This window comes from Ostrea edulis, chromosome 3 (genome assembly GCF_947568905.1).
Source record: "Ostrea edulis chromosome 3, xbOstEdul1.1, whole genome shotgun sequence".
In the NCBI taxonomy this organism is placed as follows: Eukaryota; Metazoa; Mollusca; class Bivalvia; order Ostreida; family Ostreidae; genus Ostrea; species Ostrea edulis.
In genome coordinates, this window is record NC_079166.1 from 14,509,506 (window position 1) to 14,524,338 (window position 14,833).

At 35.0% G+C, this 14,833-nt stretch overlaps 1 protein-coding gene across 1 annotated transcript; it reads right to left on the reverse strand.

Annotated features, from left to right (window-relative positions):
• Positions 1-459: 459 nt before the first annotated feature.
• LOC125675331 (serine protease inhibitor dipetalogastin-like) lies at positions 460-7,949 on the reverse strand. Its single transcript, XM_048912920.2, has 9 exons — positions 7,803-7,949; positions 7,629-7,693; positions 5,628-5,737; positions 5,265-5,370; positions 4,730-4,817; positions 4,032-4,145; positions 2,881-2,994; positions 966-1,085; positions 460-753 (listed from the first exon to the last, which is right to left on the reverse strand). Exons 1-9 carry the CDS (start codon positions 7,805-7,807, stop codon positions 663-665), a joined length of 813 nt encoding a protein of 270 aa, XP_048768877.2. The 5' UTR covers positions 7,808-7,949; the 3' UTR covers positions 460-662.
• Positions 7,950-14,833: the final 6,884 nt, after the last annotated feature.

The window sequence follows — 14,833 nt, forward strand, 5'->3', positions numbered from 1 at the left end:
TATACACATTCGGTAATATTTCTAATAGCATTCTTGGAAAATTACCCAAATTAAACTGTTTCACCACGTTTTACATCAAGGTATCTCAATATTCTCAATTCACATTTTCTTCAAGTAAAGCATTTCATTTGAAATTCAAATGATGTACAGATCTATATTATTTGATCATAAGGACAACGTCAATTCATCTGACCGTGGAGCAAGGAACAACATCCACGCGTAATGGAGATATCCACTAAACATCAATATCTAAAGTAGTAACTATTGCAAGATTAAGAAAATCAGCTAGACACGGAGTCTCCTGGAGATAGTTATCAAATGAAGAAAAAAAGTATTTTAAAAACTATCTATACAAAAAAGCCATGCAAGTCGTGTTCCATCGCAGTGGTATCTCCGCAACGTCTCCCCCATCCTCTTATATCATGCTCCTAGTCTGTAATAATCCATATCCAACATCAATTAAGATTTGTTCTGTTTATAAAAAACTTTTTGTACATCCAAGTTTGTAGTGCTCAGTTATGTAGGTGTGCTGTGAAATTGATTAAATTCTTCAACGAATGCGTTAATAATGTCACTAAAGCGAGATGTAATGCAGAAAAAAACATGCGGAAAGATAGATACGGCGGTGGGATAGTTATGCTGGTGTTATTGTGATTTTCCCATCAGAGTTGACGGGCTAAACTTGGACGTGTCCGAGTGTTCTGTCTCCTTGGAGGTGTTGTACAAGGACGCCTAACGGAGACATCTACGCCCCTGAAAAAGCAAATCACGTGAAACATGATGATACTTTACTTTCTGAATATTTACTGTGTACACTAATTGATTCTCATGATATCATGGTCATTGTGATCACAATCAATTTTTATTGGATTTATGGATGTTAGTATTACTAAAGCAATGCCGACATGACGTTTTTTCTTCGGCATACTATTTTTTTTCGTCACATGTACATATGGTATACATACGCGCATTTCCTATGGCAGTCGTTTGTGTAAGTAACGAAATCGCTACCACATACGGGTCTTCGAACAGAGTTGCACATCTTCAGACACTCACAGCTTCCGTTCTGTCTCTTTGGAATTCCCCTAGAAATAGCCAGCATAAACCACACTGCAGTCAAAGTTTTACTGCACTTTTTTATGTAAAGAGCTTTTATTTATGAAAAGCTAGATCACAAGACTCCTATCACCAAAGTGATTTATCATAGAAAATGATATACCAAGATAAGTCAGATAGCTTAATGTATTCTTAGGAAATAACGTATAATCAATCTAACTTTGGATCTTAGTGGTGGGGTCACCAGACAATATCTGATGGCGCTTTGTCAATGTGCGAGGCGCGAGCTCCGAATGATGGAGGTAAATTAAGTGACATCATGATATCTTGTGCACCTACATGCAATCCACAAACTCAAAAGGACAAATTTAATGACGTTTGTTTCTTGGAACGTATTAATATCACATTATTTACCCCAGGACTGTAAAAAACAAAAACTAAACAAAAACAACATCAAAATATATCTTAATGACTAAGTAATTACATGTAATATCATTCGGTTAAAAAGAAAAAAAAATCGTTTTCGGGTTCAATTAAGAATGCACGTAAAGTTAATATTTATCCCGGGTGGCCATCCATACACTCATCGGCGGAAGGGTATATATGGAACATGTTGTGTAATCCGTGGTAAATTTCCGTATACAATATTGATTTACTGTATATTGTTTAACGTCCTGCTCGAGAATTTTTCACTCAAATGGAGAGGTCACTATTGACGGCGAAGGGTTGCAACATCTAGTCCTATGCTCAGCGCTTAAGGTCTTTGAGCAGAGATAGATCTTTATCGTACCACACCTGCTGTGACAAGGGGCCTCGGTTTTATTTGGGGGGGGGGGGGTGCGTTATCATCCGGAGAACCACCCCATTTAAATTAATCAAATTAAAGTCAGCATTTCGCAAATTCTCTGGTCGTTTTAACGATCTAGTTTGCCAATACAAACTGTCAATGGATGTAATGCTGTCTGACGTGTTTGATACCGATTGTTAGACCGTTCTTATCATACTCCTCCTAGGCACCTGACCCCACCTCTGTCGTGTCCAGGGGTCCGTTTTTGCCCAACTACCTATTTTGTATTGCTTCTAGGAGTTATGCGATTGATCACTGTTCGTTATCTTCGCCTTCCTACGACAAGCAAGGGGTATCGAGGACCTATTCTAACTAAAACTGTCCTAATGGGACTAATACCCCCGCGGGGCATATAAGATGATGGGAAATATTTAATGCAAGCACGTTGAACTTCATTGTTGAACTTCTTTCCACTTCTTCAATTCCTGATTGACTTATGAACGTAAAACGGTATTAGAAATAAACTCTGGACAATTGTGTCTATTACTACAAGTACAACCAAGCCAGAAAATGTCCGTAACTTCCATAACTGTTAAAATATTTCAATGAAAATAGAAGATGCACAACTACATTATATATATAAGATGAGAATAAAGTTTGAATCAAATCTGTTCAACGGTATTAGAATTAAACTCTGGACAAAGTGTGCAACCCCCAAAATGAAAAGAAAATGTGCGTAACTTCTATAACTGTTAAAATATTTCAATGAAAATAGGAGATGCACAACTACATAATATATAAAAGATGTGCATAAAGTTTGAATGAAATATGTCCAGCGGTATTAGAAATAAATTTCGGAGAAATTGCGTCTACGGACAAACGGACGGACAGACGGACAGACAGACGGACAGAAGGACAAAGTGATTCCAGTACCCCCCCCCCCCACAAACTTCGTTTGCAGGGGGTATAATAATATGATAATATTGATTGAACTCGGGTAACTGATAGTTTACGTTGTGTTTCAAAATATTACTTACGCACAGCTCAGAACACACTCATTGATGTAGGTTTGCCCGTCCACTCCACACACGGTGTTAACGGTCAACGGACACTGACACGGGCACAGGTGATGTGTTCCCATAGCTGTATCCCTGTAATGAATATATCATTGTGATATCAGTTGACTGCAAAATTGATTTAACTTGTATTCTATTTAATAGTGAGGATATTAAATGTTGACTGACGCTCATTCATCAAGACTGAAATAAAATTAGAAATACCCAATTTCTGTACCTAGTAAATAATGATTGATTGATTGATTTATTGATTGATTGATTAAAGTTTTCCGCCACACTCAACAATTTTTCAGTTATCTGGTCAGGCCCAGTTTTTATCGGTGGAAGAGAGAACCCAGATACAAGGTACCTGGGAAGAGACCATCGACCTTCAGAAAATAAACTGGGAAACTTTCTCACGAACTCGCGCCGGCAGAGGTGAAAGGCCGTGTGATTTTGAGCGTGATGCTCCAACCACTCGGCCACATTGAAGTTTGTTTAACGTTATACATGTGTACAGTGTATAATTATATGAAATGGTTTACATTCATTTCGATAATAATACACCATTACATTCAATATCACTATGGATGTACACATGTACAGTTTATAATATGCCTAGCTGTCATTAAATGATACCATAGTTCCAATCTAATATACATCCTTCTGATTGGTTGATAAATCAGCTGAGGAAGAGTTTACGCTTCGATAAATTTTGTTTACCTCTGGTTCTGATGGGATATACAACTACGCTGTCTCCACAAAAATAAATGCATTGCAATATGCAGACACTTAGCACCTAAATTCTTCAATTGGATGCGAGTATAGGAGCGCAGACTGTTACATACTCGGATTATATATCTAATGTGAATATCACACCACGTGTTTGCTGTTTCTTATCCAGGAACATACATTTTCGGTGTATCAATTGTACATTTTATAAATCGAACAGTTAAATCGAATATGTTAATGCTCGCTTATCGAAATTCACAAACGTTTCCGCAATTACGGATCATTTGTCCCGACGATGTATTCCTACGCATCTGTTCTAATGTTTGAAGTTCCCGTTAGGAAAAATATTTTGAACGAATTAGAATTATGGTAATTATACAGACGTATTACTTCCGCCGTACCTACACTGTAGAAAGCACTTGTTTATGAAGAACTGCCCGTCTGCTCCACATACAGGATCATAGAATCGGGAACATTTACAATGACAGAATCCATCGTTATTCTTCAGGACACCACTGACAAAAAAAATTGTTGCCATGAATGATAATCATACGACATTTACAATGATATTTTAGTGATTCGTATTCAAAAGTTTGAAAAAGATCACAATTATAATATAACAAACTCTCTATTTAAAGACGGACTGTGCATGTCGTGTGGCCGGCGTCATGCCTCAATCCTCAAGGCTAACCAGAAATATGTAATTGATGCAACAGAGAAAATAGTAAATTAGAAGTTCGAAACAATGGTACTTTTTAGGCAGTGCTAACTACATGTATGATGTCCATAACTCACGAGAACAAAATATTATCATATTGTATTAATTAGCTTCCTAGGTGAATGTTTTTAATACTTAAATACAAATAACAAATAAAAATGAAAAAAGAAACAATAAGTTCATTTAGAATGCTGATTCGGTATGCAATTTTTTAATACACAGGGTAGGCCAAAATGATGTAGAATAATTCAAATTTGGAAATAACAAAATAGCTAAATACATATTATATACATGTATATATATGATATTGCGTATTTATATTTAGACACAGACAATGACGTGAATCGTGCAATACATAGGACACAAAAAGAAAAACCTTACGCGCAGTATCTCGTGCAGTCATTGGGATAGGTCTGTCCGTCAGCTCCACACACTGGTGAAAAATCCGATCGACATCCACAAGGCTGCTCTAAAAAATAAATAACAATGAACTATACAATTAGTTAGTAAATAATTTGTAACATATGTCCAATTTTAAAAAACATTTCATTAAAACTAGTGTCTGGAAACATGGGGGAAAGATTAGAATATCAATGTTTACAGAAATACTGATACCTACATGAATTCTATATATGTAATATTCAGCTTGATGAAATTTTAGTTAATAGTGCGTTTCCCATTAACATAATATAATTATCCAATGTAACACTCCATATACAGCACAATGAAGTACATTGAGAGCGAGAGTAATATAAGCCTTCTGGCTTGTTTCTCAATCTATTACATGTATAAGACATTGTTTGTAAACATTATTATCAAATTATTTACGAATAAATATTGTTTAAACTAAGTACATATCCATACGAGGCAATAAATTCGGTATCACCTCTCAGTGACAGTAAGGGCGTGATCTCACCTCCGTTCTTTGTGTTGTGAATACAGACCGCCTTATGCGGACACTGTGGATAACCACAGTCTGAAGGCTCAGTGGAACACGAGAATCCGGTCGGACATTGTGAAAACTGCGAATAAAAATATTGAGGCTCATTGTTATACGTATTTTCATATTGTAGTTAGACATGTATCCCCCCCCCCCCCCATTCTCCTTCCTTTTGCACATGTACATGTATATACCGAGACATTAAAGTCCCAATTACATGTATAACCCTGTGTCGGAAAACAGGTTTTATTTTTATGCGCAATTATAAACGTCCATCTATTTATATTGTACGACAACATGATTTAAATAAGAATTAACAATGAGAGTATGGTGGATTACCAGGCATGGATTAGGAGCACATTGACACCGTGGGCAGCCTACTGGTAGGTATCCATACCGACATTGTCTTGCCGAACACGTGTACAAGCACGGGATCTCCACTGTCGTATCTACAAGGAAAACACACGCGACACACGAGTTATGCACTACCAAATATCACTATTTACAATCTAAGATTTTGTTCATTGCCTATGGCTAGACAAAATAAAAGTAGCTTTTAAGAATGCGTTGACTCATTTATTCAGTATATGCCCATCATTCCATTTAATCTTTCAATTCTACAAAATTGTTCATCGCTGTATCAAATCGTTAATTCGTGCTGATATTATTGTAATGAGCCTTTATATGCATCTATATATATATATATATATATACATGTATCCTCTCTCTCTCTCTCTCTCTCTCTCTCTCTCTCTCTCTCTCTGAGCACATTCATATCAAATTTTAACTTTAAAGAGGTTATAATTTTCCTTTGAGGCAATCGTTTAGAATTACATCTGAATTAATGCTATTCAAAATATCCTTACATCGGAAGTTTTCCACTTGCGTATAATAAACCACGAGATATGTTTGGAAATAAACGCTTCTCTCTGTATTGAAACCTTACTAAGGACCAATCAAAATGTTAACATCGGTCGGAAATCAATTCAATTCCTATATCACATGGATTTGTTTTATAAACATTATTAGTACATGGACCAAAGAACTAGCCCTGGGGCACACTTCAAACTATGCGTACCTTTCAGAAATCGTAAGCAGTCACTGACATCAGTGACGTCATTTAGCGTGCAGGACATCCGCCATGTTTATATACTGATTATCAACTGCTGGTGTAATCTGGGTCTTGTGAATGCGTTTATATTCTGTGATGAGGGTTTAGTGTAAATCTACAGGAAATCAGAAATTCACGAACTGATTACTGAATGGAGCCTTCCTACTCAACCAAAACAGTAGGCCTATGTGTTGTAGGAGTGCCCTTTACGATACTTGGATTTATTTAGAAGTAAAAACGGCATATATATATATATATATATATATATATATATATATATATATATCTCTGTGTGTGTGTGTGTGTGTGTGTAAAAGATTGAATTAGATATGACAACACGTTGTAAAACGTAAATGCTTCCATTTCAAAACATAATCTTCACCGTTTGAAGATCTGTTTTTAAAATGAAAGCGCTTACGTTTTACAATGTGTTGTCATATTTTATTTATTATTTACCTATTGATTAGCGGATGCTGAGGCTATTTTTCACATATGGATATGTATATGTATTGTCATTTGTTGTTACGTTGAAACCTAAAAACAGTGTGAGAGGTAAAAATAACGAACAGTGATCAATCTCATAACTCCTTTAAGAAATACAAATTAAAAAGAGTTTGGCAAACACAGATGATAAATCATAGAATTTTATTTGACAAGGTGCTACATATCTTGAATATGTGATAAAATACATTATTTCAAAACTTAATATATCATCAGCTCTTTTTTTTTAAGAAAATGAGTTCAAACAGAGTCCTGTTGGATTTGAATTAAATTAAATTGTTACGTTTCATTTAGTGAAGTTATCAAGGAATTCATAAACATTAATAAACATTAGTTGATGTTTAAACACGATCTCCATTTTCTTTGTTTAAACGATGTATGATGCAATATGTACATTTAGAACCTACACATGTTATCTATATCTACAGTATGTACAGGGAATGGATTTACCTGGAGATGAATAATGCAGTGGGAATTTGGATTTCATTTCATGTTTTAATGAAAGGTGAAAATAACGAACAGTGATCAATCTCATAACAATTAATATGATTTAAAATATTCCAGACTTCGACGGAAGTAATTAAACAATGATATATATCTTTAGTAAGATTTGTGATGATGCATACATGTAAACCTAACGTCCATTCATACTACATATAACGGTATCTTATTTACCTGACAGAAAACGTTTTACCTATGAAATAATGATATAGAACTTTATCTCTCACCTTTTCCCATCGCTGTTACCTCTAGTACCGCCCAGACAACACATAATTTGGAAAAAGTTGAAAATCTGCAAAAGCAGTATTGAATAACTGTTAGGAATTGATTTCAACCAATCTTTTCATCTATTTTTTAAAAGTGTAATGATATTAAATCCCATGTCAAAACTTTACACTTACACCATTGTTTAGGTGCCAAATAACACCTTCTGTATGTCAAAACATCGTTAAATCCTACGAACATTTACAATGCGCAATAAACACCAAGAAGACTGATATCATCTGTTAAACATGGTAATCTCACCATCATATCAGCCTTTTGGCGAACCTGTCTCTATCTCTAACAATGAACGTAAAAACAAAAACTCGATGGGAAAAATTAAAGTGCGTTTTACAAAATGAACGAAGAACACAAGATGCCCAGTAATACGTAAACGTCTCCCATCATGCAACACAATATAGAAACAATTTAAGTGACACGTTGGTCTTCATGCGAGTCTGTAATGTTTGCTAATAAAGCTCGGAGAAATGATAGGCAAACAATGAATTATTATAATGCAAATAGATAATCGAATTGAAACCATTACATTTCATTGATCAAAATAAAGGGTTCATGGTGGGTATGGCCGATCAACATGTGATGTTTATTTCTCTTAGGCTCCTGGCGGCCGTTTCACTAAGCGATCGTAGATCGTAAACGTACGATTACGTTTAAGATCATTTGACTCGCACGTATACGAGCGTTTCACGAAACCTACCGTAGTCGTAACACTTACGATTGCGATTTACGTCTGACTTTTTAGAACTCTTTTCTCTTAGGAGGTAGATTTAAAATTAATCCTACCATGGAAAGAATGGGAACCATTCATTGTTTTCTCATGGTTTTAAACATATCCTTATCGTCTGCAGTAACCCATGCAAGTTGTCAACAAAAATAATGGAAATTTTGAGCCCGATATCTAGTGTAACGTAAAGAAAATTCCTAGAATGTTTAAACAATTGATAGGATAATTTTTATTGACTTTCATGAAACTAAAAAGTTTGGAAAAAATGATATAAGAAATGACATAAAAGATTTACATTTTAGAATTTTAAATGTCAAGTAAGCTATGTTCAAAGGATAAAAAAAAATAAGAAAATGAAATGATAATGATAAAAAAAAAGATAATAAAATTGCACACAAGTATAGGAAATTTTATCCTGCATCAAACCATGGATATATACATGAACTCCGGCGTTTAAATATTGTTGTAAAATACGCTATAACACTAATGACATAGCTATTCACGTATTTGTATAAATTTTAAAGAAATCATGGGCTCAATTTGTTCCTTTAAAAATGACTTGAAATTTATTTTCCCCATGCGTTTGTATTATATATATATATATATTCCGTTTAGGCATGTAAGCATATGCTAACTTCCATCTTTACGTGATGATGTATATTCCAGATCATTTATTGAAAATTATTATTGATATTGCACTGCCGTTGAAGGGCTGCAAAATTTAGGCCTATACTCGGCGCTTACGGCCATTGAGCAGGGAGGGATCTTTATCGTGCCACACCTGTTGCGACACGGGACCTCAGTGTTTGTAGTCTCATCCGAAGGACCACTCCATTTAGTCGCCTCTTACGACAAGCAAGAGGTACTGAGGACCTATTCTAACCCGGATCCCCACGGGATTGCACTTTATAACAAGGGGTCGGAACCCTAAGGATCCGATAATGACCCATCCCTTTTCTGTGTATACATATAGGTCTAGGTTTGTATGTTTAATTTCTAACGACCTTCATAAAAGTACAGAAACGTTCCACTTGCAAAATTGGGATTGTAACCCCTCTCCCATTACCAAATCATGTTATTATCATATTTTCCTTAAAATTTGTAATGTTTATAATTCGAATGTGCATGTATTATGCAGTTACTCAGTTGCATCAAAGGTATTGATCCGACGAAAAAAAAATAGCTGAGTACGTCGAATCGCAACGTCTCGGATTTAAATGAACTGTTTCTAAAGAAACTTAATTTCTGAACATGTCTATGAGAATTACTTGAATTCTGCCTAATGTTAAATATACATATACACTAACGGTGATGCAGTCACACATGTAGCAATACCCCCCCCCCCCCCCTCCTCCCCATATAACTTTTCTAACAACTGTTCTCGTTATCATTACATGCAAAGTTTGATATATGGACTACACCCCCCCCCCCCCCCTCACTTTTTAATGAACTCATTTCCTTTACATTTACTTCAGCAGACTGGTCACAGGGGCTAGGCCCGTTTTGGACCCAAACTCTGTGATACAATGAATTTACTATATCTGTGGTATCACAGAGCCCGGGCCCAACGGTTGTGCGTAAGAAAGAAGGACAACTCTAATATTGATTTAACATTCGAGCTCGGACTGTATAATATTTTTGTGCAAAAGCAGACTGCAAGTCATTGTGATTGTTTTCTTCCTGCAAAGTATAAACAAACTCAGTCAGGTAAATACCACCACAAAATGATCTCAGGCGGGCCAGCATGGCGGCCATATTGCTCATTTACGTGCATGTAGGAGCACTTACGATAGCCCTAGACCACTCGTAGGGTTACGATCAATATTGATCGTAAATCGCAAATCGTAGCTTTTAGTGAAACAGTCTTACGTGCTACGTTCACATTTAAGTCTACGTTTACGATCTACGATCGTTTAGTGAAACGGCCGCCTGATCCCACGCTCTAGTGCTGGAGTCCGTGTTTACCCTAATTCCAATTTGATATCCTTTATAGGACTTGTGACATTGATCACTGTTTAATGCCTTCACATTTCCAGGTACCATGATACATTTGTTTAGAACAAATAAGAAGATATCGTTGAAATTCTATGCAAATCTCGTTCTCTCTTCATGCCAACATTTTCATTAAACCATACTTTGTATAACCTTAACGTGAGTTTAATTAATCATACATGAGGTCAATACTTTATGCATACTCCCGAAAGGGATCATATTGTGTCCGTACTTATCTAAGCATATTAAATTGCCACAATCGGATGTGATGCACTATTCATGTTTATCAGGAATTAGTGCATCTGACATATGCAATAGGCCTTAGATATTGATTTTCATATTTCAACGAAAACAATAAATTAGGGGTTTTGCTTCACCGCCAAAGGTGCTAAAACATGATTCCCACACGATTAAGCACACAACCATTATTCATGAAATCCGAAGGGCAAAGTTAAGTTTGTAAAATTGTTCTCTGTAGGTAGATTAGATTGAACAACCAGACTTAGCTCATGAGGGGTAATATCTGGTTTTATCTTGCATGAAAGAAATATAAAGAAATCACATTATGAGTGTAAGCTCACCTTTTCGCTATTTTGGACTTCACCATTTAAATAATTTGTTGTAAGGTACAATTGGTTTTTTTTTCTCTCCGAACGTAGAGAATGACACAACGAAACATCAAATATCTGAAAGCATAATGAAATCCCGTACTCATGTGTATATACATGTCGCTAAGACGTCATTCTTACGTTATGATATGAGGAACGCGCTTTCTGTGCTTAAATAAATGTTTGTAAATAAATGCCTGTAAATAAATGTCTGTAAATAAATGTCTGTAAATGAATATCTGTAAATAAATGTCCGCAAATAAATGTATGCAAATAATTGTCCGTAAATAAATGTATATGAATAAATGTCTGTAAATAAATGTTTGTAAATGAATATCTGTAAATAAATGTCTGTAAATAAATGTATGCAAATAAATGGATGCAAATAAATGTCTGTAAAAATGTATCTAAATAAATGTCTGTTAAATAAATGTATGTTAATAAATGTCCGTAAATAAATGTCCGCAAATAAATATCCGCAAACGTAAATAAATATCCGTAAATAAATAACCGTAAATAAATGTCTGTAAATAAATGTCTCTTAAGTAAATGTCTGTTAATAAATGTCCGTAAATAAATGTCCGCAAATAAATATCCGCAAACGTAAATAAATATCCGTAAATAAATTTCTCTAAATAAATGTCCGTAAATAAATGTCTGTGGATAAATGTCCGTAAATAAATGTCCGCAAATAAATATCCGTAAACGTAAATAAACATCCGTAAACGTAAATAAACATCCGTAAATAAATGTCTGTTGATAAATGTCTGTAAATGAACGTCTTTAGATAAATGTCTCTAAATAAATGTCTGTTAATATATATCTGTAAATGAATGTCTGTAAATAAATATCTGCAAATAAATGTCCGTAAATAAATTTCCGTAAATAAATGTCCGTAAATACATGTGTGTAAATAAATGTCCGTTGATAAATACCTGTAAATAAATGCTTCAAATAAATGTCTGTAAATAAATGTTTGTTAATAAATATTTGTAAATGAATGTCTGTCAATAAATAACTGCAAATAAATGTCTGTAAATAAATGTCCGTAAAATAATATCCGTACATAAATATCCGTAAATAAATGTCCTTAAATAAATGTCTGTCAATAAATGTCTGCAAATAAAAGTCTGTAAATAATTGTCCGTAAATTAACATCCGTAAATTAACATCCGTAAATAAATGTCCTTAAATAAATGTCTATAAATAAATGTCCTTAAAGCAATACAAGCTGTAACTGACGGCATTTTTTCAACTATCCAATTATGCATCAATTAACCCCCATCGGTTTAACTAATATAATCCCCAAGATCTGAAGAAAAATTCAGCAAAATAAACAAGGGAATATTGTTAAAGAGCATACCTACAATGAGCGTTTCGTATAAACCGCCATTGCGCTGTATACACGGAAATGGGAACGATGATTGCCGAACATAATCGGGTTGCTGAGACCGAGGTCATATACAAAGATGGAAACTGATGTGAGTAACTACACGTTTCGTTTGTTTAAAATATTAAATCGTTTCATGAATGACAAGAAGTACTATAAGTGTAAGAAAGTAATAATTACGCAAATGTGCCACTGAAATGAAAGTTTGATAGTGAATTTTCTATAAAATTGGCTTGTTAACTTGTTTACAATCTAATACGTGCTCAGTGCCTCTCTTTCACTTTTTTCCGAACTGGTGACCGCCGAGGTCAATGCACATCGGATATTACTTGCAGGAATTACTGACAGGATGACAATGATTCATGAATCAACATTTTCTGCTGATTTGACGGGTTTATTGCTTCAGCTTCACTCTAATTCTATTAAGTTATATATATTCAATCACATATATGTCAAATATTTGTTCTTTTATTTTCAAAGTTATTTACCGTCAGTTACAGCTTGTATTGCTTTAAATAAATGTCTGTCAATAATTGTCTGTATATAATTGTCTGTAAATAAATGTCTGCAAATAAATGTTTGTAAATAAATGTCTTTAAAAATACCATACGTAACATTCTACAATATCAATTTCCAATTCATTGTTAGAAAATTTGATCGTAATGTTCGGTTTTAACCCTTTACCCGCTTCTGCATCTGCGAATCCTACGAATAACTCCATCACTTTAATGAAACGTGAAGACAACGAACAGTGACAAATCTCATAAATCCCATAAAGAATACAAAATTAACAGTATGACAAACAGAGACTCCTGGAAAAACCAGAGTTGTGATTAGGTCCCTAGGAATAGAAACCTCATTGACCGGTCACACCGTCCATCAGCTCTCTATCTTTATTAGTTATTGACCGGTCACACCGTCCATCAGCTCTCTATCTTTATTAGGTAAACGGGGTGATCCGTAGTCAAAAATAAGTATGCAAAAGAACGGCCTAACAATTGGTATGAAAGACGTCTGACAACAATCCACCTCACCACAGTTTGTTTTGTAAATAAGATCACTAAAGCGAAAGGTAAAGATAATGAACGGTGATCAATTTCATAACTCCTATATGGAATACAAAATAGAGGGTTAGACAAATACGGAGTCCTGAATACACCTTCGGATGAGACCACAAAACCCGAGACCCCGTATCAAAGCAGATGTGACACGTTAAAGATCTCTCCCTGGTCAAAGGCTGTAAGCGCCAAGAATAGTCCTAAAATTTGCTGACCTTCACCGGCAATCTTGACCTCTCTAAATGAGTGAATTATTCTCGAGATGGACGTTAACAATATTCAATCAATCAATCATAAAGTTGAGTTGTTAGTTTGCCGTTAGTAACCATGTATCCAAATATGAAGCAGATATGAAAAAGTCTATGGTGTCTTTCATTTCAAGTTCGCTCGGATATATCGAATCTACATTTGGATGAAAATAATTTTGTTGATAAATAAAACGTTGTTGATAATTTAAATGTCGAGTTAAAGACCATGGTAAGAGATTTTTCCTTTTCGTGTAAAAGCTGTTTGATAAATCCTGCTTCATAGAAATATAGAAATAGGAATACAATTCATGTCCAAGGAAATTCCAACAATTTCTTGAAACACTGATCACAAGGTATGGATGTTTCCGTCTTCCATTTTTATTTAAAAGGCAGCTATGATGTGATGTCAAAACGTCTAATATTTAACTTACTGTAAGGAATGGTCTTGAAAGGTGTGGTAAAGTCATGTGTTGTAATGTTGTTGATTTAGGAAAACTCGTGCGCAGTCCCAATGTTAAAGCTCTTAAACCCGAACGAGTGAGAAATGGTTCAGGCGTGAATATTGTTATTTTCAAAATCTAATTCCTCCTTCCAATTTGAAATAATGACATTCAAAATCAATTTGATTTGTATAGCCCTTTGGAATTCTTTAGTATATTGTTAAGCATTACCATTACATTTTAAGAATGTGCAATCCTAAACTTCTGTCACAGTAGAGCTAGCGGAACGTTAAATTTCGCGTAACAGTCAGGCAAATTTGAGTACTACATATTCATATCATACTAAGTCAATAAAGTTAGTTTATCTAATGTGCTTTAAAAAGAACTTGGCAAGATTCCTCAAACAAGAAGCCCACATGCCTTACCTCGCGTTTCATACCTATATACCTATTGTCATGCGATTCTTGGCACACTGACTTCGACTATGGATAACCCCGTTGGCCTGATCAGGATATTAGGTTCATGGCGGATGTGGCCGGTCGACAGGGGATCATTACCCCTCCAAGGCACCTGACCCCACCTCTGGTATATCGAGGGGACCGTGTTTGCCCAACTCTCTATTTGTATTGCTTATAGGAGTTATGAAATTGATCACTGTTCGTTATCTTCACGTTCCATAAGTCATCTGAG

What these genes read in the sequence shown, in the direction of transcription:
- LOC125675331 (XM_048912920.2), bottom strand. An exon ending in AAGTGCTTTCTACAGTGTAG is followed by an intron (nt 2,995 to 4,031) that starts GTACGGCGGAAG and finishes TATTCATTACAG; the next exon opens with GGATACAGCTATGGGAACAC. An exon ending in GACTGCCATAGGAAATGCGC is followed by an intron (nt 754 to 965) that starts GTATGTATACCA and finishes TTGCTTTTTCAG; the next exon opens with GGGCGTAGATGTCTCCGTTA.